This window comes from Neoarius graeffei, chromosome 13 (assembly GCF_027579695.1).
Source record: "Neoarius graeffei isolate fNeoGra1 chromosome 13, fNeoGra1.pri, whole genome shotgun sequence".
NCBI classification, from domain to species: domain Eukaryota; kingdom Metazoa; phylum Chordata; class Actinopteri; order Siluriformes; family Ariidae; genus Neoarius; species Neoarius graeffei.
Genome location: NC_083581.1, coordinates 24169144 through 24194956, shown reverse-complemented (window position 1 = coordinate 24194956; position 25813 = coordinate 24169144). Strand labels below are relative to the sequence as shown.

At 39.6% G+C, this 25813-nt stretch overlaps 2 protein-coding genes across 5 annotated transcripts in view; both read left to right on the top strand.

The window, feature by feature from the left end:
• Positions 1 to 12657, top strand: part of nfatc2a (nuclear factor of activated T cells 2a) — a 46928-nt gene extending 34271 nt beyond the window's left edge. For 2 of the 4 annotated variants that reach the window (XM_060937369.1, XM_060937367.1), the window contains 2 exons: positions 6144 to 6202; positions 9244 to 12657. In XM_060937369.1, the coding sequence (XP_060793352.1) occupies positions 6144 to 6202; positions 9244 to 9258 (74 nt within the window). In that variant the 3' untranslated portion in view covers positions 9259 to 12657. The remainder of the gene's footprint in view (positions 1 to 6143; positions 6203 to 9243) is intronic. The other 2 variants (XM_060937370.1, XM_060937368.1) reach the window with 1 other exon arrangement.
• src (v-src avian sarcoma (Schmidt-Ruppin A-2) viral oncogene homolog) overlaps positions 1 to 25813 on the top strand; it is a 409402-nt gene that overhangs the window by 117922 nt on the left and 265667 nt on the right. The gene's annotated exons all lie outside the window — the stretch shown is intronic.

The following is a 25813-nucleotide window of genomic DNA, read 5'->3' as shown; positions in this document are numbered from 1 at the left end:
CAGGAAGGACGAGAATTGAAAAAAGTCCCCTGTCTGCTAGTGCAGAGGTGTCAAGGTATTGGTTCCACCTACAAACATTTCAGTGTTTGATGTCCTCCAAAGCCTTCACACAAACTCACTTTTCATATGAGTCATCCAGGACGTCTTTCTCATCTTTCAATTTGTTCGCGGCTTTGCTGAGGGGCATGAGGGCTTCTGTGGTTGCCTCTAATATGAAACTTTCTGCAGAAACTGTGGGGATTCATATTTCACTTTGAGCAACGAAGATGAGCATCTGTGTAAAGAGATTTACTGAGATATCCAGCATACATCGCAAATCTTTTTCATTTTCTTTATAGCTAGCTATTAAACAAGGCGTATCTGAAATGTTAATGAATGGGAAATATATATACAGTATATATATATATATGTAGTAGGTGCTTTTTAGTGAGGGAAATAAAAAGGTCTTGCTTTTTTTTCTCCTTCAAGTTTGTAAGGCTTTCAGGACTGAAATCTAACCCTGAAGGAAAAGAGAGGTGAAGTTACTCCAGATTGAGAATGGGGTAATTTAGATAGAGCACGTAAGGGGTGCGCATTAGTTGCGAGTCATTAGCATCCTTCACAAACTGGGTTTAGGGTTGTATATAAGTCAAATTTAATGTAGAGAAAACTTTCTTGATGAGAAACACCAAGAGAACACCAAGTGGTGTCTCAGTTAAGGAGCATTCTAGAAACACAAATCACCACATGTACAAAATGTATTATTTAGTTACATACATACATACATACATACATACATACATACATACATACATACATACATACATACATACGAGTCCACAGATATGGAGCTTGTTATGGAAGCATCTGATTTTTAATGCCTACCCCTACAAACCAGATAAAGATTCTCCCATTTTGTTTATCTTTATTATCTCGGAGGAAAAAACTGAACATTTTCTCATTAAGTGTTGGGACAGATAACACACAAACACACACTCAACTTTGGAATAAAACACAAAACAGAAAGTCAGCATCTATACGCATAATACCCTTATCATATAGTATGTGGGCAGTCGGGGAAAACCAGTCATATGTCACTGTGGTTAAAAAGTAAAAAAACGACAAAAAGCATCAGTTTTAAGAAAGATTAAACATATTTCACCAAAGTATGGACTTCCAAGCAGGCAGTTTGCCTGAAGATGTCTGAAACCTCGCTAACTACGTAAGATTTCCTCATGTTATTAATCACCAATCGTAATTGGTGATGCACCTTTAAGTGCAGTTTAAAGTGCTCCTTCCTTTCACTAATCACACTTTACAATGCTTGAACTTGAACTGTGGTTAAGAAATGTGCAAAAGTGAAGAATACCGTATTTCAGTTCAGTGTGTAATTTTCAGAATCTTCAGAATACATAGAGAAGTTTCACCATGTGAAGGGTTTTCCCAGGCTGTCACACACATTTACGTTTTTTTTTTTTTGTCTTCTTGAATTAGGTGGAAAAAATTAATTAACATTATCACTGAAGAAGAAAAAAAAAAGAAGCAATCATTGTGTTTGTCAAACTAAATAAAATTATTCTACTTACACAGATACTGCTAATAAACTGCATTCCTGCAAGTCTGCTTCTCTGTAATGTCAAGACCAAAAGCCTGCTTCCTTTCCTTTATTGTGCTACACTATTATTAAACCGGACATGGTCAAGGTGGCTACAGAAGAAAAACACAGTCCCACTGGGTGTCTTCAGTTTCTCTGCTTGGTCTCCAGGACAGCTTTTTGAGAAACAAAGTCTAATGGCCAGACTTGTGGTTTAGTTTCTTCCTGTTTGTTTCTGTCACTTCTCTGTGGCTTTCTTTTCTGTTTAGCGTTGTTCAGGTTCCCCATGTTACACACACGCGCGCGCGCACACACACACACACACACACACACACACACAGTCTGTTTTACTCATTTTTGCTTTTAGACAAACCAAAAGTCTTTTTTCTTCTCCTTTTACGACATACATAGTAGACTGAGTCTGTACCTATGATCCATCTCGCTCTTTACCTTTACTTAGTAAAGAAAACATTATTATTATTATTATTATTATCTCATCTTCTGTAGCCGCTTTATCCTGTTCTACAGGGTCGCAGGCAAGCTGGAGCCTATCCCAGCTGACTACGGGCGAAAGGCGGGGTACACCCTGGACAAGTCGCCAGGTCATCACAGGGCTGACACATAGACACAGACAACCATTCACACTCACATTCACACCTACGGTCAATTTAGAGTCACCAGTTAACCTAACCTGCATGTCTTTGGACTGTGGGGGAAACCGGAGCACCCGGAGGAAACCCACGCGGACACGGGGAGAACATGCAAACTCCGCACAGAAAGGCCCTCGCTGGCCACGGGGCTCGAACCCGGACCTTCTTGCTGTGAGGCGACAGCGCTAACCACTACACCACTGTGCCACCTATTATTATTATTATTATTATTATCCACCCTCCTCTCAGCGTACTGGGGCACAGCACGCTGGTTCAGAGGCCAGAGGTCAACCAGACCTCTCAGACTTTTTGATCAGATAGGTATTCAGCTGAGGATTCGACGAAGGATGCGTGCCATCCCGAGGAGTACAATCTTCTGGATCTCCTTCGCACTCATCCAGCTGGTCTTGGAACCCGGTCTTGATGGTCCCCAGCGCACCTACTACTATTGGGACCACTCGTGTCTTTATGTTCCACATGTGTTGCACCTCGATCTCGAGGTCTTTGTACTTGATGATCTTCTCAGCCTCCCTACTCAGTATGTTGTTGTCTTCCAGGATGGCCACGTCGATGAACACGCATGTTTTGTTCTTTTTATCCTGGAACACGATGTCCGGCCTGTTGGCAGCTATGGTTTGGTCTGTGGGCACCGTCTTATCCCACATGACCACACAATCTCTGTTATCGATGACTGCATCTGGCTTGTGTTAATACCAACTGTCCGCCACAGGACACCCAGTTGCCGGCACAGTGCCCAATGCACATAGGTACCAACCCTGTTGTGTCGCTTGAGATACTCTTTTGGGGCCAGTACCTGGCATTTGGACACTATGTGGCTAACGGTCTCCTCAGCTTCACCACACAGACGGCACTTGCTGTTGAGCTCCATGCCCATTACATATTTCTGGTGGTGACGGGTGTTCAAGGCCTGATCTTGTGCAGCTGTGATGAGGCTCTCGGTTTCACCCTTGAGTCCTGCACTTCGGAACCACGCGTGCGTCTGCTCTTTGTTGATGTATGGCCTGTTCAGGCTGGTAAAGAACTGACTGTGCAGTGGTTTCTCCTTGTAGCGCTGCATTCTGGCCTCCATGAGATTGACGCGGAGTAGTTTCTTGGTGGTCTCACTGCTAGCGCTTGCGGTCTTGGGTAAACTGTACCTCCTTTTGATCTCAGGACCTCTCTTCATGACTGATTTGCATTCTTCTTCTTACGGTATTTATGCACCTCTGGCCAGACATTTGTGTTTGTACAAGGTCAATCAGATTTAAAATCAAGGCTCATAATAAGATGAATACTTGGGGATAATCTGGAGAAATATAAAAGCCTAGGAATTAACCTCCTATTGTCTTTAATACTTTTCATTCAAGTGCCTTCTGAGAAGAGTGGAGGTTATTATTACAGCAAAAAGGAGAACGGAATCTGGAACGGGCTGCATTATGGATGTGATAGTCAGGTGTCTGTAAACTTTTGGCCATACAGTGGATGCACTGCCACTGGCTGTATGGGAGTTTTACACCAATATATACACAATAAATGAAAGATCTGTACAAATGTAAGGGTATAAATATACAGAAGTGTACTGCTGCTCTGCCAGAAAAAGAACAACAGCTCAGTATCAGGTTATATCCTGAAAAATTGATCGTTATAACATATATTTTCATGTTATTATGACATATAAACTTATCCCAATAGTATTTGTCTTGTTATAGCATGATAAATCATTGTTATAACATAAAATATTTTATGTTATAACATGATAAGTTTGTATGTTGTAATAATGTGAAAATATCTTGTTATAACAGTAAACTTTTCACTTCATATAGAGGATATTACATGGTTGCGCGATGATCTGAAGTTTATCTTCGAGTGGTGAAAATATTTTTCAACACGAGAAGATAAACTTCATATCTTCGCGCCACCATGTAATGTTCTTTATATCAGAGGTTCAACCTTTTCTCTTAAGCCCCACCTATTCATACTTGTAACGAGTCGGGGCCCATTAAAAAAGATCTCCAATTATTTTGGCTCATCTATTCTATTAGAATCTAATAATCTACTGTAAAGTGTATTTGTGGGATGCAACATCACTCCCTGTTACAGATAGGAGCCCAGGAATTAAATAAATGCAATAAAAACAAACAGTTTTTAATTGTAGGTATTGTATTTAAAACTGTATGGATGTGCCAGAAGCCAAACATAAAACCATGCATGCAGGGCATTCTCAGTCAAAAGGGATTAATGATCCAAAAGTGGACTCTGGTTGATTAACACAAGAACTTATTGTCATGTTTGTATACAGCAAATAGGCAAGTTATTAAAACCAAGAAGTACACTCAAAAGAAGTGGATATAGAAACCACTCAATGGAATTAGATCCTTACACGCTAACAAAGAAGGATTTTTCCTATGAAAGAAAAATTTACGAGCTAAATTTGACATTAGTAGAATAAATTTTGACCCTATTGTAGCCGGAACTAAATGCAAAGACAATGGTTATGCATACTATTAATTAACTTAATGTGAAGATAATTAACAGATAATCAATAGATTTACATTTTTTTTAAGATTGTGTTTTATTTTTAGATTTTTGTATTTGTAATTATTTGTATCTGTACATGCGCGACCCCACCAGCTCTACTGATCAACTTATCGTGTTTAAAGAAAGTCATTCATTCATTCATTATGAGCTGGAAAATGATCCATCTGTTGAGTTCCCCGACATCTCAGACTACCTGGTGCTGCAGACATCGTTCTACACAGACACACCGATGAAAACCTGGAAGAGCATAGAGGAGTACAACTTTTTTATGTGGCTGGGTTAAAGATCTGGGGATCAGGACACTACAAGATAAATCCTGTATTGTTTTTGCCCGGGTAAGGAGGAATTTCTCGGCTTTGTACGCATCTTGGATGCTAGAAGTTTTAGTATCTGATGTAAACAAACCACAGTTGTTCGATTCTCAATCCTCCCTGCTCGCAGATCCATATAATTTACCCACAAATGCATTTATTCTGCCCACTGCGCGCACGCTCTGTGTATGCGCATGTGGGGTTTAAATGCAAAGGAGGAATGTGACAATAATAAAGACTTGTTCTTTTTAATTTACCCACAACTGTATTTATTCCACTTGAAAAGTGTACGTCAAACCAGCTACCGGATTTGGGACACTACGCCATCCTGAACTATTTAGTATTTGGCTTCAAACTGGAAAAAAAAAAAATTCACAGCCCACTAGATGGCGCTTCGTGGCCCACTAATGGTTGAGAAACACTGCTTTGTATTATATGGACACATCCACAAAAAAGCATATGCAAGTTAATCGACAGAATTTGAATTTTGAACCGGTTCGCCATTTTGACAATGTGTGTCTAGTCAGCAGGAAAACACTGGGCGTGACATCGAGTGAAATGTTGGGAAATACGTCACTCAGATCCGCGATGTATTTCATATGAAAAATGCAAGTTTGTCAACACAAGAAGAGAAACTTCATATCTTCAAGCCAACATGTGATTTTCTTTTTATTATATAGACGGTGAATTGTTTTGACATATAAATTTATCAAAACAATTCATTGATTTCCTCACGAGTGGCATATAGAGATTTATGTCACAGTTTTGGTTCTCCCTATCCCGGATGGAGCTCGGATGAAAAATACAAGTGGCGTATTTCCCAGTTAAACACTCATGTCTATGTAATATAGTGTGATACTGCTCTGTTTTTTTTTTTTTTGGTAGCAGTACACTGCGGTAATAAATCAGCTCAGTAATCTAATATCAGGCTGGTATCATCTAATTGGTTAACTTTTCTATCTTTAGTATCTTTGACAGAACGATGCATGTTGTGTAGCTTTAAAGCTTTACTCTTAAAAGTTATGACTAGCTTTATTATGAGGCTTAAATCTATTTTTTCTTTTTTTACAGATACACTACTGTCCATGTTTCCAGGTGAAGGTTATGTATTAAATGTAGGACAGATGAAGGTACTAACCCATTAGGAAGTTCTATATTTTTCTGAGAATACACATTTTATATACCACTTGGCCTAGCCTGTAGATCAGCACCATTTACTGCAGTTTTTTTTTTCTCCTTGTCTAATGATTATGACATGAATTCGACCATCTGGCTCGGCCTTACTGCCCACAGCAGATGACCTCATGCAGGTCACGGCTAAAAAGAGAAAATGATTCAATATTCAGATCATCAGGTCGACTCTCACCACAAGGCATCCAGTTTGTCAGAAGGCACTTTCACTTTCACTCATCTCTTCTGATGTCTGATGCTATTGTTTGGTAGCATGGTAAACATTTGATTTGTGAGCTCCATAAATACTCCGTGGATAAACATTAAACATTAATCATGTAAAAAAAAAAAAGAGGCCTGAATATAAACGTAGCTCATCCATGAACAGACCACAGCCCTACCTTCTGTTCTCAGTGCTGCTCCACTTGTTTAACTTTCATAAAATATTCAAATTCAGTATCAATAATTAAACTGACATTTCAGCCTGTCTTGCGTAAATGTCCTGTACATGTTTCACAACACACGAGTTTATTTTCTTACACCATGAAAAGGGAAGTGAAGCATGAAGCCTGTTGTTGATGTGGGTTGTGACCCCACGCTAATAACACAGGCGTTAGCATGGTGCTGCATGAACACAAGAGTGGCAGCATGCCTCAAGGCTCAGGTTTAGGTCTTACACCTCAGTAATAGAGTCATATACATGGAAAAGAAGGCTAGATGAGTTCTTTTCATCATGGGATCATTCATTCACGCTGTCAGCTCCTGTCACTTTTATACAGAAGGGTACAGGTTTGTTTTCCCCCTCAGTTCACTCTCTCGTGTGTGATGTTCATATTCATATTCTGAGACACGGGCTGTAGTTTAAAGAATCACATGTGGCACACAGAAAAATAAAAATTATTAACCTGATTTTTTTAAATGGTGATTGAGGGGGTCCATGATTTTTAATGTATTTGTTTGTTTGTTTTATATGACGCCATATTAGGGCCATTGTAAGTAAAATAAATAAATAAAGTAAAAAATAAAATTAGCTGAAGCAGGGGGTAATCTTCTGAGGAAAAAATGACAAAAACACTTATTTTCAATTTTTTTCCCCTCGTAAATTTCTGGCTTTTTAAACTCGGAATTTTTTTTTTTTTCCTTATAAATTTGTGAATTGTTAATTGAGAATTTCTGACTTTTCAGTCTGTGAATTTTTGAGTGTATTTTTAATCACAAATTTATTCATTTGTAATCCTGGAGAATATCTGAGTTTTTTTCCTCGTAAACGTACGACTTTAATCTTGGAAATTCTTCCGAGTTTTTTTAAGCTTCTGAGATTTTTCTCAGAATAACACCCCACCCCTCAACTTCAGCTCCTTTTTTTTAACCTACAATGGTCCAAATATGATGTCATAATATAACTCATCTCATCTCATTATCTCTAGCCGCTTTATCCTGTTCTACAGGGTCGCAGGCAAGCTGGAGCCTATCCCAGCTGACTATGGGCGAAAGGCGGTGTACACCCTGGACAAGTCGCCAGGTCATCACAGGGCTGACCATTCACACTCACATTCACACCTACGGTCAATTTAGAGTCACCAGTTAACCTAACCTGCATGTCTTTGGACTGTGGGGGAAACCGGAGCACCCGGAGGAAACCCACGCGGACACGGGGAGAACATGCAAACTCCGCACAGAAAGGCCCTCGCCGGCCCCAGGGCTCGAACCCAGGACCTTCTTGCTGTGAGGCGACAGCGCTAACCACTACACCACCGTGCCGCCCGCCACCCATAATATAACTTTTAATTAATTAATTAATTAATTAACCTACCTACCTACCTACCTGCTTACTTATTTACGTACTTACTTCATTAAGTAAATAAATTATTACATCAGTAAATAATTTACTTACTCACCTACTTACTTATCTACTTAATTGTTTACTTACTTACGTACTTACCTGCCGACTTACTTACTTACCTACCTATCTACTTGCTCACTTATTTACTTATTTAATTTAGTAAATAATTACATCAATAAGTAATTATTTACTTACTTACCTAGCTGTGTCAGAGTGAAAAAACAAAATGAAAAGGAAAGAAAGCCTTTAAGACTCTTATAAAGTGCCGAGACAAAACTGACAGGCTATTACTACAGTAATGTTCAAGGACACCAGTAAAGAAATTCGACAGAGATGAGATTCTTGCTCACTTATTTACTTACTTAATTTAGTAAATAATTACATCAGTAAGTAATTATTTACTTACTTACCTACCTATCTACTTCCTCACTTCTGTACTTACTTAATTTAGTAAATAATTACATCAGTAAATAATTATTTACTTACTTACCTACCTACCCACCTACCTATTTATTTATTTATTTATTTATCTAACATTTCTTTGGCCTTTATTACGTCCCAATCCAGCTGAATGTTTTTTGTGTCAGAGTGAAAATTTCCAGTTCATTCCCAGTTTTCCCGCTTGTTGCTCTCATGACAGTGGGGTTGGATCATAAAAGTCAGTTGAAGAGTCTTTCTTTGCTGCTGAGTCTCGCTTCGCCTCTGTGTGGCTTATGCAAAGCACCTCATACACCTAGCTGCTATTCTTAGCAAGCTGTAAAAGTTTCCATGTATGCCCTCCCTCTTAGTGAGGTTAATGGAAGAAGTGGAAACGAGCTTCACTGAGAGCTCAGACAGTGGAAAAGTCAGATGGTGTGTTCCCTCTTGTGGCTCATTCTGGTCAGTGCAGTTTTAGATAAACATCTGCATTATTACAAGCAGTAAAAGGAACAAGGATTCATTCATTCATTCATTCATTCATTCATTCATTCATCTTCAGTCACTGTTTTTCCTGGCTGGGGTTATTCAGTATGTTTCATTTTTAATGGGATGGGGTTTGTGATGAAAACTCTCGTGTGCCTCTTGAGCTTTGGATGAATGCATTTGTTCTGAAAGTAATGCAGTTACTCTTCATATTAATAAGGATATTGTGCCATCTCGTCTCTTTCTCTTCCTCAGTTAATGAGATCATAAGGAAGGATCTGACAGGAGTGCACGGCCGAGGACAGACATAAAGGAAAGCGTGGTGCCTGAAGTGTGTGGGACTTGCAGTAGTGCCTTCTTCTCCATGGATCAGTTTGCAGACACCAGCATCAGCAGCAGTCGCTTGGATTAGCTCCAATTCGAAATGTTTTTGACCTCAGAACCTTTTGACGCCAAGTAGATTGTGCTTCATAGCCCAGGCAAACAAATACCTTCACAAGCAGCTTTAAAGCAACATTTTTAAAGGCCTTGTAGTTTCAGATTCCAGCAGTGACCGCTCATGAAATACGGTCTGTTTGTCAGTGTAAGTGATTCCGATTTCATATTTAAAAAAAAAACCTTGCACATGTGGAAAAATGGCTTCCTTTTGAAAGGCTGTGCATTTACCAGTGTATGTCAAACTGTCAAACACATGGCAGAAAGTCAGTGAGATTGTTTGAGACAGTCAGACAGCCTCGGGTTTACGTGGGATACTTTAGAGAATTAGCTCATTAAATATGTAGCTCAATCACCGTCCTTATTTTTACTTTTGATAAATGCTACCGTGTTTTTTAAAAAAAATCTAATTTTCATTATGATAAAAGCTTCAATATTTTTTTTAAAAAATTGCAACTAAATGCACTGTTCTCTCAGAGAATCTTTTCATGCAAAATGTGCACTTCTTGCCAGTGAATTATATTGACTTGTATATAGTTTCACTGAAAATTGGATTTTTATTCAGGAGATTTACTGTAATTCGATATTTCTACACCATCTATACATTTTCCTCGTGCATTAAGATCCATAGAGATTGATATCAGGATAATGTACAGTATATCTACAGGATACAGAACTCCAGAATTAAAACACAGAGCTGAATTTATTTTTCTCGAGCAGTCGATATTATGATGTTTTGTGCCTTTTGCTATTAAGCTGTAAGTAAAACTTTGGAAGCGGTTTACAGATGAGGAGAAGAACGTATTCTCGCTTTTGTATCTTACAGAGCCGAACATGTCTTGCACTACATTCAGACTCTAACACCATCTGGGTTCATCTTGCGCTTTTGTATTTCTACCTGTTGTCTTACTGACAGTGCTACGTCTCTTTTTTATTTTATTTTTATACAGCTATTTACAACAGTTTTATAAAATCCACAGCTTGCACATGAAGTTTCTTTGATATAATTGTTTTTTTTTTTTTTTAATATACAGTACTGTGCAAAAGTCTTAGGCACCCTGTTTTTTTTTTCAAACAAACTTTGTTATAGGTTTTTATTTTATGACTTCTACATTATCGAGTCAGTACAAAAATATTTTAGAGTTCCAAACATTCGTTTTCCAGCACAAAATTAAATGTTACAGAACAATATGTTTGTATCTGAGCAGCGTATTACATAAGAGAGCACTTTTCAGATTAAAAAAGAAAACATAATGAAGGCTTCTGGGTTTTGGTGCAAAATTATGAAGCGAGTGTGACAGTCAAAGTGTCCAGAAGAACTGTGGCTGGTTCTGTAAGATGCTCAGTAAAACCTGCAGCTCATTTTCTTATAAAACTGCACTCATTGGACCTCAGACTACTATTTTTTTTAAAGCAAAGGGTCGTCTCACACCAAATATTGACTTTGTTTCATTTATTATGGCTTACTGATTACTGTTCATAGTCTTTTTGTAATGTTGAAACATTTTGTTTCATTATTTTTTTGAAGTCATTTTTGGTCGACAGCATTTCTTTACGTGTACCTAAGACTCTTGCACAGTAATATATAAAACTACAAGTATGATTATTGTGTTTCATGTCAGAGTTGGTTTTAGCCATAAGTAATATGCTGAGCATATGAATAGATTTTTATAATCTAAATTCAAGACTTTAAATCTATTGATGTCCTCTAGGTACATCACATTTATTCGCCAAAAATGTTTCTAAAAGAAATGATCTCTTAAAGGGAATATACAGTATGAGATGTGAAATTTGACATACTTCTGACTAATGTTTCGTATATTTTGGCAGAATTATTTCTTCACTGTTTAATTATACTGTATATACAGACGGGTGACAAGTTGAGCATCGCTCCTTTAACTGACTGATCTTTATCCCATAACGAAACATTTCATTATCTCTCCTGATAGGTGTGGTTTCTTTCCACACACCTGAAAATGATGTAAATCCCAACCCCACCTGATTACAAATGAGAGATTTTGGATCTCCTGCAATCTCCTCCACCATCATCCAAACACCAATTACACTACCGTTCAAAAGTTTGGGGTCACTTTGAAATGTCCTTATTTTTGAAAGAAAAGCACTGTTCTTTTCAATGAAGATCACTTTAAACTAATCAGAAATCCACTCTATACATTGCTAATGTGGTAAATGACTATTCTAGCTGCAAATGTCTGGTTTTTGGTGCAATATCTCCATAGGTGTATAGAGGCCCATTTCCAGCAACTCTCACTCCAGTGTTCTAATGGTACAATGTGTTTGCTCATTGCCTCAGAAGGCTAATGGATGATTAGAAAACCCTTGTACAATCATGTTAGCACAGCTGAAAACAGTTGAGCTCTTTAGAGAAGCTATAAAACTGACCTTCCTTTGAGCAGATCGAGTTTCTGGAGCATCACATTTGTGGGGTCGATTAAATGCTCAAAATGGCCAGAAACATGTCTTGACTATATTTTCTATTCATTTTACAACTTATGGTGGTAAATAAAAGTGTGACTTTTCATGGAAAACACAAAATTGTCTGGGTGACCCCAAACTTTTGAACGGTAGTGTACGTGAACTTTTTCCTCTAAATACAGTTCCATAGACTTGTACAATCTATTCCAAGGTACATTAAAGCTACTCTGGTGGCTCATGATGGCCCAACACCTTCCTAAAATACTTTATTTTTATTATTATATTTTTATTTAACCTTTTCACCCGTCTGTATGTATATATTATATCATATATTTAGATATTTTTACTGGAGCCATTATCTAAGCATGGTGCTCTTAACATCATGGCAAGCCTCTGAATGTCGACTCATTTTCACCTGTAAATACGCTCGCCTGAATATGTAAAAAATATTTCTTTTACTTCTACTCTGCTCTGTTACATTTTATGACTAGTCGATTCAATCAGAAGTGGAGGAAAACCTTTATCTTTACAGACGAATCCTTTCGAGACGTTTCTCACCTTTGACCGTTACGTAACCATGGTTGTAGTAATAATATGCAAATGACCTTGCAAAATAGGTCAGCTACTTTATTAGATTAATATAAAAATAATGCCAATATTTGCCAAAGAGAAGCTGTTATATCTTTTATAAGCATCATGTAAAGGCTTTATACCTGACAGTTTTACTTAATCCAGTCATGTGGTGAATGTTTCATAGTTGTCTGTCAAGAACATAAGCAATAAATCTGATTGAAGAGATGCTTCCATTTGTAATTACTTTAAATCATGCACCAAAACTTTGCTACACCAGCTCAAATTATCATCTGGAAGGAAAAAGTGGGGCTGAATGTTCAGGATGTCTCGGAGTATGACATCACTTCCATGTAGTACAGCTAGCACTGGAGCCCTAATGCTTTTATTAGCATTACTGTGGGTATGAAGATGAATGTAAATTGAATCAGACAAATTGCATTACATCCATTACACAAAATTAGGACCGCTGAGAGGAGATAGTCATGTGGGAGTGTCCAGGCCCAGGAAATCCACTCACTTTACATCATCTAAATGCATTCATTATGATCAAATCTGTTTAGCCACGCTGTCATGTGAAATTAAATATTCTCATTTCAAAAATATCAACAAAATTTATGGACATTTTTGCCAAAAAATAAAACAAAACAGACAAATGTTCTTGATTCGGGAATGAAATGCAAACAGTACGATGTAAGTATAGGTTTGGGCTTTATTAAAATAAGTCGATGCAAACAAACCAGCAGGATCAGATAATATTCAAAAACCATAGACAGACCGTAGATCAGGTGATCAGCAAACAGGCAGAGAGAGACACGGCATGACTAAACCTGGATACGATGAACGGCCTAGAAAACATGATGATCGTTGAAGATACAGTATGCTGTTTTTAGAGTCTGGATTATAAACTGGGATTGTGGTATGAAATGAAGATGGGATGGGTGGTAGATAGGAACAGTAGACTATAGCCACCTGGAATAGAGGACGAGGACAAAAGCCTGTCATTCTTTTTTTTTCCTTTTGCATCAGCCAACTAAGTGCCTCCTTCTGCCCATTACTCACATGTTGCATTCGAACAAGCTGGCTATAATTATTATTTTTTTTTAAATCATCAACCTAAAGCTTACTGCCATTTTATTAGCCACTCGTTCGTCATTATAATTTCATACTGACTGGATCCAACCTGGATTCCTCAGGCAGTAAGAATATTCACGTCTTTCTAGCAAGATGTTTAATTAGAATGGCATTGGGTCTTTTCAAGATATTACACCAAGGCATTCACAATGTGTGTGGATGTCCATCATAACAGGAATTCAAAGCCAAAAAGTCTCTGAGGTCCTCTAGTGGCTGACTGTGGGACAATTTTTAACCCATGAGTGAATGGAGAAGGAACCAAGCTTACATTTTAATGTCACGTGGAGCAGGAAGAACCACCTACAGCTCAACGTGACGAAGATGAAAGAACTGGTGGTCGATCTGAAGAGAATCAGGGCTCCGGTGAACCTTGTTAACATCCAAGGGGTCAGTGTGGACGTGGTGGAGGAATATAAGTACCTGGGGGTGTACTTGGATAATAAACTGGACTGGTCCAAAAACATGGACACTGTATACAAAAAGGGCCAGAGCCGTCTCTATTTTCTGAGATGGCTGAGGTCCTTCAACATCTGCCGAACGATGCTGCAGATGTTCTAGGAGTCTGTGGTGGCCAGTGCCATCCTGTACACTGTCGTCTGCTGGGGCAGCGGCTTGAGGGTGAAGGACACTAACAGACTCAATAAGATCATCAGGAAGGCCGGCCATGTTGTAGGCATGGAACTGGACTCTCTGACAGTGGTGTTGGAGAAGAGGACACTGTCCAAAATAAGAACAATCTTAGACTGTCCTTCCCATCCTCTACATGAGGAGCTGATCAGCCACAGGAGCACGTTCAGTAAACGGCTGATTCTTCCACACTGCACAGCTGAGAGACACAGGAAATCATTCCTACCTGTTGCTGTCAAGCTGTACAATGCCACTGTATAACTGTGGTACACTGTCTTACCATGTATCCTTAACTCAGGTGCAATATATGTATATAGGAATCATTGTATATAAAATCACTTCATTTTGCTTTAACTTAAGTTACTGAACATATTTAAAAATTTATTTTTTATTTATTCTTTTGGTGGCACGGTGGTGTAGTGGTTAGCGCTGTCGTCTCACAGCAAGAAGGTCCGGGTTCGAGCCCCGTGGCCGGCGAGGGCCTTTCTGTGTGGAGTTTGCATGTTCTCCGCGTGGGTTTCCTCCGGGTGCTCCGGTTTCCCTCACAGTCCAAAGACATGCAGGTTAGGTTAACTGGTGACTCTAAATTGACTGTAGGTGTGAATGTGAGTGTGAATGGTTGTCTGTGTCTATGTGTCAGCCCTGTGATGACCTGGGGGCGTATTACAGAAAAAATCCTAACCGCTCGTCCTAACTTAAGATAGGAACTCAAAGATAGGAAAAATCCTAACTTCCTATTACAGAAACAATTCCTAAGTTACTGGCCGTTTCCTATCTTATCTTTGGCCTCCTAACATATCTTAAGTTAGGAAATCCTAACTGTTCTGTCAGAGTGATTTTTTCGATTGGTCGTGTCTGTTTCTGCCACTTAGAATGTGCACGAGATAATTACTTTGTAATGACCTAAACCGTTATAGGTGAAAAGACCAAGAAAGTCTTCAGAAAAGCTGACAAAAATGACAGAAAAGAAGCGGAGGGCATTTAATTTTGCACACGACGAGCTGGAGGCTTTAGTTGTGGCGGTGGACGAGAAGAAGTCCACCTTGTTTGGGAAATTTTAGTTTAGTACTATATTAAAGCAAATAAAAAAATGTATGTAAATCTCTATGACAGACCCACCTGGTGTTGAATATGAACGAATCGTGGATGGATCCAGGCTACTTCGCCACCAAATGTCGTATGACCATGTTTTGGTCTCCAATGGCCTGAACATTGATGGCGCGGTATCCCTGACAGCATACTCAGTTGGACCACTCAGTGGCTCAGTTGGACCGCTTGGGGCTTTGATAGGGAATAAAGACCCATCAACAAGCCCAATTACCCCTGGCATCCCACTCTGCCTTAAAAACTCCTCCTTAATCCGCTGCAGCTCTTCTCCACGTGGAAACTGTATGTAGTTAGGTGCGAGACTGCAGATGACCTTAGTGACTTCCATGAGATTCCTTGAAATACATGGCTGTGACACCGAAGACAGGCTTGCAACCTCAGTCTGGAAGTCACCCTTGGCAAAAAAACGCAGAGCATTTGTTACCTGCATCACCACAGGCAAGGCTCCATGTCTCCTTGTGGGTCTTTCCAGGGCTGGACACAACTCCTCCACCAAATTCAAAATTAAATGTCTTGGCAGGCGATAAAAAGACATCAAAACACGATCCGAAAAATTCAACATGTCATTATGTGGTCTCAGTAGCCTTTCAACCATTAAATTTCTTTTCTCTTCATCCTCATACAGACCTACTAGCAGTGCTGCTGCCATTTTTTCAGTTACTGACAGCTGAAAATTTGAATTTTAGGACAGAGTGTATGGCCTTGTAACTTAGGCATCCTTACTTAAGATATTCCTAACTTAGGATGGTTCTGTAATGGCTAAATTCCTATCTTAACTTAGGAAGAAATCCTATCTTAAGTTAGGAAACCTCCTTCTGTAATACCAAAACTCCTAAATGCCTTCCTAACTTAAGATAAGATAGGATTTTACACTTAGGAAGTTTCTGTAATGTGGCCCCTGGTGACTTGTCCAGGGTGTACCCCGCCTTTCGCCCGTAGTCAGCTGGGATAGGCTCCAGCTTGCCTGCGACCCTGTAGAACAGGATAAAGCGGCTACAGATAATGAGATGAGATTTATTCTTTTTTTTAAAGACTATTTTATCTTCTATTTTTAGACATGTTTACTTCTTTGATTCAGGAGCTTGGTTGCAAATTTGAATTTCCCTCCTGGGATTAATAAAGTAACTCTGATTCTGATTCTTATCTTACTTTTTACTCCACTGCATTTCTATCAAGGTCCTCGTTACTATGAAGCAGCTTTAAAACTGGATGTTTTTTCTTTTCTTTTCTAAAACGCGATTGATTTCTTCGCAGGCGACACTGAGACAGTCTATCAGTAATCACTTGGGTCAGGTCACGTCCACAGACTGGATAAAATCAAGTTCAGTGATTTCTCAGCAGCATTATTTGAACTTAATCAGTTGATGGCAGAATGGAAGGAGGCAGCTCTTTTGGGGAATGCACGCACTCATGGCCCATGAACCCATGTTTCAGTTTTCTGAAAGGATTAAAGATTCGTTTTGTTTTAAATGTTTGCTTTGTTTACCTAAAACAAACCACATCACGGCCTACAAAAACTCGCCGTCCAATCTGCAGAAGCATATTGAGGTCTGTAATCATTTTATTCCAAGAGAAAGCTTGTAATGCTTTTAGAGCTAGCGATAAAGTTGCAATAGCGACACAGTCTGGTTAGTCAAATGACTTTCTATGGATTTGCCCACCAAGTTGCCATCGCCTTGTCCACGACTAATGTTAACACATAGCTAGTTAACTTGGACACTGTTAGTTAGCATGTAAAAACGCAGTTACACTAACATGAATAACATTAACTTATCTGAAGTCCTTTCAGAAATATGTTTTAGCATAATCTTGCCAAATAAACAATGTAGAAATATTTCCTTTCTAGTAACGTTAGACACCCAATATGATTTTGAGTTTGAAAAAAGTTTGCTAGCATGTCAGGTGGCGCTTCACTGATTAGCTAGCTTAATGTTAAACCACCATGATGCACAGCATGCGTTCATTTTGTGAATTCACAACATAATCCGGTAGGTTGCTTCAGAGGCATGAGGTATTATAAGCGTTGTGTCAATAACACAACGATGCATTGACAGAAAATGCACTTTTAATACTTAAGTATTTTTAAAAGCAAGTACTTCAGTACTTTAACTTAAGTGAAAATTTGACTGGACAACTTTCACTTGTATCAGAGTAACATTTGACCAGTGGGATCTGTACTTTGACTTAAGTAATGAAGTTGAGTACTTTGTCCACCTCTGGGTCTTGCCTCATCATTCTACAGTAAACTGTTATTTATGGTGACTCTTCTTGGTGTTACCACTGACAGGGACAGAGGGCTTTGCCCACGTGAACTAGTTAATTCCTTTCAGAATCATACATGTCAACCTATACGGAATGTCCGTATTTTATACGGATTTGATTCAATAAACGTAGTATACGGGTGTACAAATAAAGTTATACAGATTCTTTAAAAAAACCTTCAATATTTATTTAGAGCTATAATCAATTCCCATGATGATAAAAGAGCACATGACATTTACAAACATACTATACACCACAGAAAGCACAGACAGCCAGTAAACAGTCTTATGAAATCGCGCATTATCTTGTGGTAGCGAGACTTCGTTCCACTTTTGATCATGCGCACACCGCATTGCGAGAATCCCGCCAACCGTGAAGTAACATTTTGTTTGAAAAGCGTATTTCCACCTGAGTGACTGAAAAGATTCTGAATGGGCACTCCGGCAAAGAAATTCAAAACACAATACAGTGGTAGGTTTCTCCCTGAATGGAAGGACCTTTTCAATGGCATAATCCAACTGGCAGCCTCCAAAAACGAAGAATACGCACACTGCACACTGTGTGTGCGTGACTTCAAAGTTGCAGCATCGTGAGTGTATGATGTGAAAGAACATTTCAAATCAAAACTACATCAGCAGCATGCAAGCCAAAGACAAAATCAGCCACTGATGACAGTATTTGCGCGCTCAAAAACTGATATGCCAACAACTGGAAAAGACAGAAAACACAAGGTAGTGGGCGTTTTAGTTCAAGTTAGGCAGTGCTCTGTTTACCCCACCATAATGCTGACTGTGAGAGAGTTTTCTCTCAAGTCAGGAAGATACACACAGAGAGCAGAAAGAACCTGAATGCAGACACACTGACCTGGCCTACTGCAGTGTAAGATCAACACAGACACTTGCTGTGACATGCAGCCTAGTGTGGTATTGGTGCAGACTGCTAAAAAAGCTGTCATGAAATACAATTCAGAACATTGGAGTGACACTTTGTGTTTTTGTCAAACATTGGAGCTTTGTATTCATTCTGAAGGTTTATTGTTATTAATATTGAATAAAAAGTAACTGGGATATATCATTGTTAATTATCATTCAAATTTTAGGTAAATTATTTTAATTTGCATCTTATAAGGATTTTATAAGGGAAATAAGGATTTTGGAGGTTGGTTATACAGGTTTGATTGACCAAAGGTTGACGTGTATGCAGAATTGCTTCCAGGTAACAGGTATAAAGTTATCAATGTGTCCAGATGTTGTTGACTGATTGCTGATGTTGAATTCTTTTCAGCTCAGCTTGCACAGATAATTTAATTTTATATTTGGACTGACACCTAAAAAATAAAATGAATAAACAAGGATATGAGTCAGGGATTCAGTTAAAGAACATATGGTGACAATCAGTGTTGCCAGATTGGGCGGTTTTAAGTGCATTTTGGCGGATTTGAACATATTTTGGGCTGGAAAACGTCAGCAGTGTCTGGCAACACTGGTGACAATAGTTTTTAAACAGTCTTATCCTTGAATGTCCAACAGCTGAACAAGCTGATTATTGCAACTCCAATTATTTTAGTCAAAATGCTATACTGTGAAAAGATAATTGACTTTATTATGCCAATTAAATAAAATGAAGGATGATTTTTTTTTAGTAATATGTTTTATTGATTGGTTACACAGTGATATAAAGGTGAAAGATGAGTTAAAAATGGATGCTTATAAGCTATGTTATTGAAGAGGTCAGTGTTAGCTAATGCTAGCCTCACAAATGAACATTTTTTGGGAGGAAGGCCTTACTTATTTCAGCAAGACAATGCCAAATTTGAGAATTCTGCACATATTACAACTGCATGGCTCCGTAGTAAAAGAGTCCAGGTGCTAGACTGGCCTGTCTGCAGTCCAGACCTGTCTCCCATTTAAAACATTTGGTGCATTATGAAGTGCAAAATACGACAAAGGAGACCCTGAATTGTTGAGCAATTGAAATTGTATATCAGGCAAGAATGGGACAACATTTCTCTTTCAAAACTACAGTATTTGGTCTCCTCAGCTCCCAAACGTTTACAGAGTGTTGTGAAAAGTAGAGGTGATGCAACACCTCTGTCCCAACTTTTTTTTTAAACTTGTTGCTGGCATCAAATTCAAAATGAGCATATATTTTTCAAAAAACAACAAAATTTCTCAGTTTCAGCATTTGATATGTTATACTAGTTTCAACGAAATATAGGGTTTCAATAATTTGCAAATCTTCGCATTCTGTTTTTGTTCACAGTTTACACGGTGTCCCAACTTTTTAGAAATGGGGTTGTACTACAGGTTTCTACACATCTTTCGTTTTCCTTTTCCCTGTCAGTTGAGGTTTGTCTTCATGCCCTGTTGATGTTTTGACATAAAGTGAAATCCCCTCTAAATAAAGTGTTTAAAAAATCAAATAAATAATGAAAAGACCATGATTGCAGTTAGGAATGATGACACACACTGGGTATGTGATTAACAAAACTGGATGACTTCAATCTGCAAAAGCAGTGAATCTCAATTTATGCTGTGACATGGCCACAATCTGGTGTAAACAGCCTGAATCCTTGTGTAAATGTTGCTTGGTGTCTTGGCTCTCGGTGATGTACTTGTGTGGTGAATGTTTTCTTGGCACACCAGTGGCTTGAGTTTCCAGTTCCACATCACTTAAATGGATACTATATACTGTACAAGTGCTTTTTTCAAATGAATATTTAGACTGGGTTAATACAATATGAAGGTTAATATGATGCTATTAAGACAATATGAACCAAACGTCCAAAGCACTTTGGGATGCCAAAAATGAGCCGTAATTTCCTGCTTATTCAGCAAAACCTGACCCAATTTACTCCCACTGTTGATCACTTAACATCAAAACCCTTCATCTGCCAGAAAATGCCTTCAGGCCTGTCACTACCCCTGACCCCTTCTACCACCTCATTAACTGGACAGTTAAAAATTGGGCAAACATCTTCAACTGTTGAGTTTGGGTGAGTCAGTACCCACTGCAGCCTCAGATTCTTCTTCCTGGCTGACAGGACTGGAACCTGACGAGGCTGTAGTTCATCTGCCTCAAGTTTGGTGTACTGAGCATTCAGAGATGCTCTTCTGCTCACTACTGTTGTAAATAGTGGTTATTTCAGATGGTCTAACCTTCCTGACAGCTCAAACTTGTTTGGCCATTCTTTTTTAACCCTTTTATTAACAAGACATTTCTGCCCACAGAACTGCACCATTCTGTATAAACTCAGATACCATCGTGCATGAAAATACCATCAGTTTCTGAAATACTTAAACCAAAACTCATTGAGATCACATTTTCCCACATATGCAGGATATAAAATGACCACAAATTGTACTGATTGTATAAACTGTCATGATGTTTTTCTTTTCATGCACCTTATCTACCCTTAAAATGTACATCAAGGAACAGTTGCACAGAATGTCTCATCTCATCTCATTATCTCTAACCGCTTTATCCTTCTACAGGGTCGCAGGCAAGCTGGAGCCTATCCCAGCTGACTACGGGCGAAAGGCGGGGTACACCCTGGACAAGTCGCCAGGTCATCCCAGGGCTGACACATAGACACAGACAACCATTCACACTCACATTCACACCTACGGTCAATTTAGAGTCACCAGTTAACCTAACCTGCATGTCTTTGGACTGTGGGGGAAACCGGAGCACCCGGAGGAAACCCACGCGGACACGGGGAGAACATGCAAACTCCACACAGAAAGGCCCTCGCCGGCCCCAGGGCTCGAACCCAGGACCTTCTTGCTGTGAGGCGACAGCGCTAACCACTACACGGTTATGTCTAACGCCTGCACGGAATGTACAGTATGTAAAGACTACTTTCTAAGGACAGCCAGATAGACATACAGACAGACTGATAGACATACAGGCAGATAGACTGATGAATGCATAGACACATAGACAGACAGACTGACTGATAGACAGACAGACAGATAGATAAATAGACAGACAAATAGACAGACAAACAGACTAATAGATAGAAAGACTAATAGGTAGAAAGACTGATAGACAGACAGGTTTTTAAGAATTTGAATGCTCCAACAAATTGAATGCTCAACTGTGGATATGATATAAAATGATGGACCATTCCAGGCTCCTAAAATGATAGCAGATGGACAGCAGAGGGAGATAAAGTAACAACCTAATTCTTAATCTCTGCTTGTACAAGTACCTCAAAAATTCAGTTGATCAGCAATTATATCATATGAGAACGTATGAGAGGAGATCTCCGTTTTTACACATTATACCAAGTTTTCTGAGATTCACTAAACTTACAAAATTACAAAAATTATTAAAGACTCACATAAAATCAAATTATTTTTCATTTGAGGAAAACATTCCATCTACATTAATTTAATAATAATAATAATAATAATAATAATACATATGCAATTGCAAGAAACTGAAACGTATTTTTTTTTACCTTTGTTTGCATTATTTATGTATTAATCTCTATTTCATTCTTCTGAATTCCATCTGTTCATTTTGGTTTCAGTCATTTTCACAAAGAAACAAAAAAAAAAAAACTCCTGTAAAATTACCTTTTTTATTTTATCTTTTGAAGTATTTCTTATGTTATTCTTTTTATAGGTTTCCCAGTCCTGAACTCCCACCACTGCACATGTTCTTTCCACCCACCTCCAGTTCATTTCCCTCCAGGTCTGAGTCGGATTATTTTACGTAAAACTTTACATCTCCATAAACTGCATGTGTGAGCTTCTGTGAGCTTAACAAATGAACTGAATGTGAATTGAAATGCCTTTTGGTTAGGATTGTAGGGTGGCTTAAACTAAGAAAAGCAAGCAGCTATATCTAAAATATTTAAACATCATGATTTTTACCTGATAAATAATTAATGTCTAAGTTTGATTGTTCGCTATAATCAGGCAATTCATATTTATAATACACAGTCCTGATAATTGCTATAAAATGAGGATTTATATAAGAGGAGATTCTTAACTGATATTGAGTTATTAATGTGTTGTTTTTTTTTTTTTGTAGTGATTAGGTCTGCAATCAAACTCTTGGTACTAGTTTGCAAGCATTTTTACAAACAAACAAACAAACAAACAAACAAACAAACAAACAAACAAACAAAAACCACAGTCATTGCTAAAGACTGAAAATTTGCATTTTCCTGTCCATTCCCCCTTGCTCTCTGCTTTTCCCCTCTTTCTCCTTCTGATGTCTCCCAGCTCCTGCTCTCTCACCATCCTACCACCTGTGCCCTTGGCCCTATCCCCTCATCACTCCTCCAGACTATCACTCCTGACATCCTCCCATTTATCACCTCCCTTGTCAACTCCTCCTTGTCTTCTGGATACTGTCCCTCCAGCTTCAAACGGGCCGACATCACTCCCTGCTGAAAAAAAACACCCTAGACCCCTTTGTCATCCAGGACTACCACCTGGTTTCTTGTCTCCCCTTCCCATCAAAGACACTTAAATGTGCTTTTGCTAACCAACTCTCCTCCTTTCTCTCTCAGAACCTCCTGGATCCCAACCAGTCTGGCTTCTGAGCAAGACACTCAACTGAGACTGCGCTTCTCTCCAACAGTGAAGCACTTCATGCAGCATGTGCTGCCAACCTCTCCTCTGTCCTGATTCTCTTAGACCTTTCTGCTATTTTTGACACAGTTGATCACTCCATCCTCCTGTCACCCTTCTCAGCACTGGGGATCTGTGGGACAGCCCTAGACTGGTTCAAGTCCTACCTCCCTGGTCACTCCTTCCAGGTTACCTGGTCTGGTACTGTATCAGCACCACACCCACTTACCACTGGTGTCCCTCAAGGTTCAGTCCTCGGGCTGCTTCTCTTCTCCCTCTACACCAATTTCTCTGCCCAATTATCTCTGTTCATAGTCTATCCTACCACTGCTATGCTGATGACCCCCAATTGTTTCGTTCTTTTCCTCCTTCTGACACACAGATCTCCACTTGCATCTCTGCTTGCCTGCATGACATCCAGAGCTAGATGGACAACCATCACCTGAAGGTCATCCCAGATAAGACAGAGGTGATCTACATTCTTGCTCCATCCTCTTCACCCCTGGACATCATCATCTCCCTGGGGGACATCTCTATGTCACCTTCACCCAGCACAAAGAACCTAGGGGTGATGTTTGATGACAGACTCTCCTCCTCAGCAAACATCGCTGCAGTGACCCAGATGTGCAGATTTCTCCCCTACAACATCTGAAGGATCCACCCTTTCCTCACCACCTACTCTACTCAGCTCCTGGTCCAAGCACTGACCCTCTCCCGCTTGGACTAGTGCAATTCTCTCCTTGCTGGCCTTCCAGCATCTGCCATCAGATCCCTGCAGCTCATCCAGAATGCTGCAGCCCACCTGGTCTACAATCTCCCTTGTTCCTCTCATGTTACCCCTTTGCTTGCTGCCCTTCACTGGTTGCTTGTTGCAGCTTGCATCAAATTTAAGACATTGGTGCTAGCTTACTAGGCAATCAAGGGGTTAGGTCCAGCATAATTCCAGAGATTGAGCTGCCCCTACACGCCTGCTGACCCCTGTGCACTGCTACTGGTTGCCTGGCCCCTCCTCCTCTCCACTCTGCTCCTGCCCAACCTGCTCAAGACTGTTGTCTGTCCTGACTCCCTGTTGGTGGAATGACCTTCCTATTGAGGTCAGACCTGCTAACCCCTAACAACCTTCAAACACAGACTAAAGACCCACCTCTTCAAGCTGCACCTCTCCCCTGCCCACTGTGTAATCATGTATCCTTGTTTCCTTATTGTTTTTACTTCAACAGAACATTACACTAAGTGCTATTCTGTCACTTTGCAATAGAACTTTCTTGTCAAGAAGTTATTGTCCCTGACTTTTGCACTTCTTGTATGTTGTGCTGGATAAGAGCCATCCATCCATTATCTGTAATTGCTTTTCCTGTGCAGGGTCACAGGAGCCTATCCCAGCTGACTATGGGCAAGAGGTGGGGTACACCCTGGACAAGTCACCAGGTTATTGCAGGGCTGACACATAGACACAAACAACCATTCACACCTATGGTCAATTTCCATCCATCCATCCATCCATCCATCCATCCATCCATCCATCCATCCATCCATCCATCCATCCATCCATCCATCCAATACCTGTAGCCGCTTATCCTGTTCTACAGGGTCGTAGGCAAGCTGGAGTCTATCCCAGCTGACTATGGGTGAGAGGCGGCGTACACCCTGGACAAGTTGCCAGGTTATCACAGGGCTGACACACAGACACTACCATTCACACCTACAGTCAATTTAGAGCCACCAATTAGCCTAACCTGCACGTCTTTGTGGGAAACCAGAGCACCCAGAGGAAACCCACGCAGACACGGGGAGAACATGCAAACTCCACATAGAAAGGCCCCCATCAGCCGTTGGACTTGGACCCAGGACCTTCTTGCTGCGAGGCGACAGTGCTAACCACTACACCACCGTGCCACCCATGCTGGATAAGAGCATCTACTAAATGCCATGTAATGTATTCTTTTAATTTAAAAATGCTGATCTTACACCCACATGAGATGCTGATTATTTTTCCAGTTGTGAGATCATGCCTTTAGGACTGACCTGAGCATTCATTCAAAATAAAGTTTCATGCATTTTATAAACATGAAGTTAGAGGCTGTATGGATGTTCTGCTTTTCACCGTGGACCAACAACTTATTTAAGTAATTTAGCTCAGTTAGTTAAGTAGAAATGTAATTTTAGTTGCTTCCTGTGTATAATTAATTCATCCTCAGATACTTTGTCAAAGTGAAACACCTCACAGCAGGTAGTACAACCCCGATTCCAAAAAAGTTGGGACAAAGTACAAATTGTAAATAAAAACGGAATGCAATAATTTACAAATCTCAAAAACTGATATTGTATTCACAATAGAACATAGACAACGTATCAAATGTCGAAAGTGAGACATTCTGAAATTTCATGCCAAATATTGGCTCATTTGAAATTTCATGACAGCAACGTATGTCAGAAAAGTTGGGACAGGGGCAATAAGAGGCTGGAAAAGTTAAAGGTACAAAAAAGAAACAGCTGGAGGACCAAATTGCAACTCATTAGGTCAATTGGCAATAGGTCATTAACACTGGCGATTGCTCTAAGACAGTGAGGGAGGCTCAGCCTCCTCTAAAAATGACGAACATCGTGTAGGATGAATTGCGCTAGGCTTATGTTATAGCCGACCTTATAACATTGCTATTTCAGAT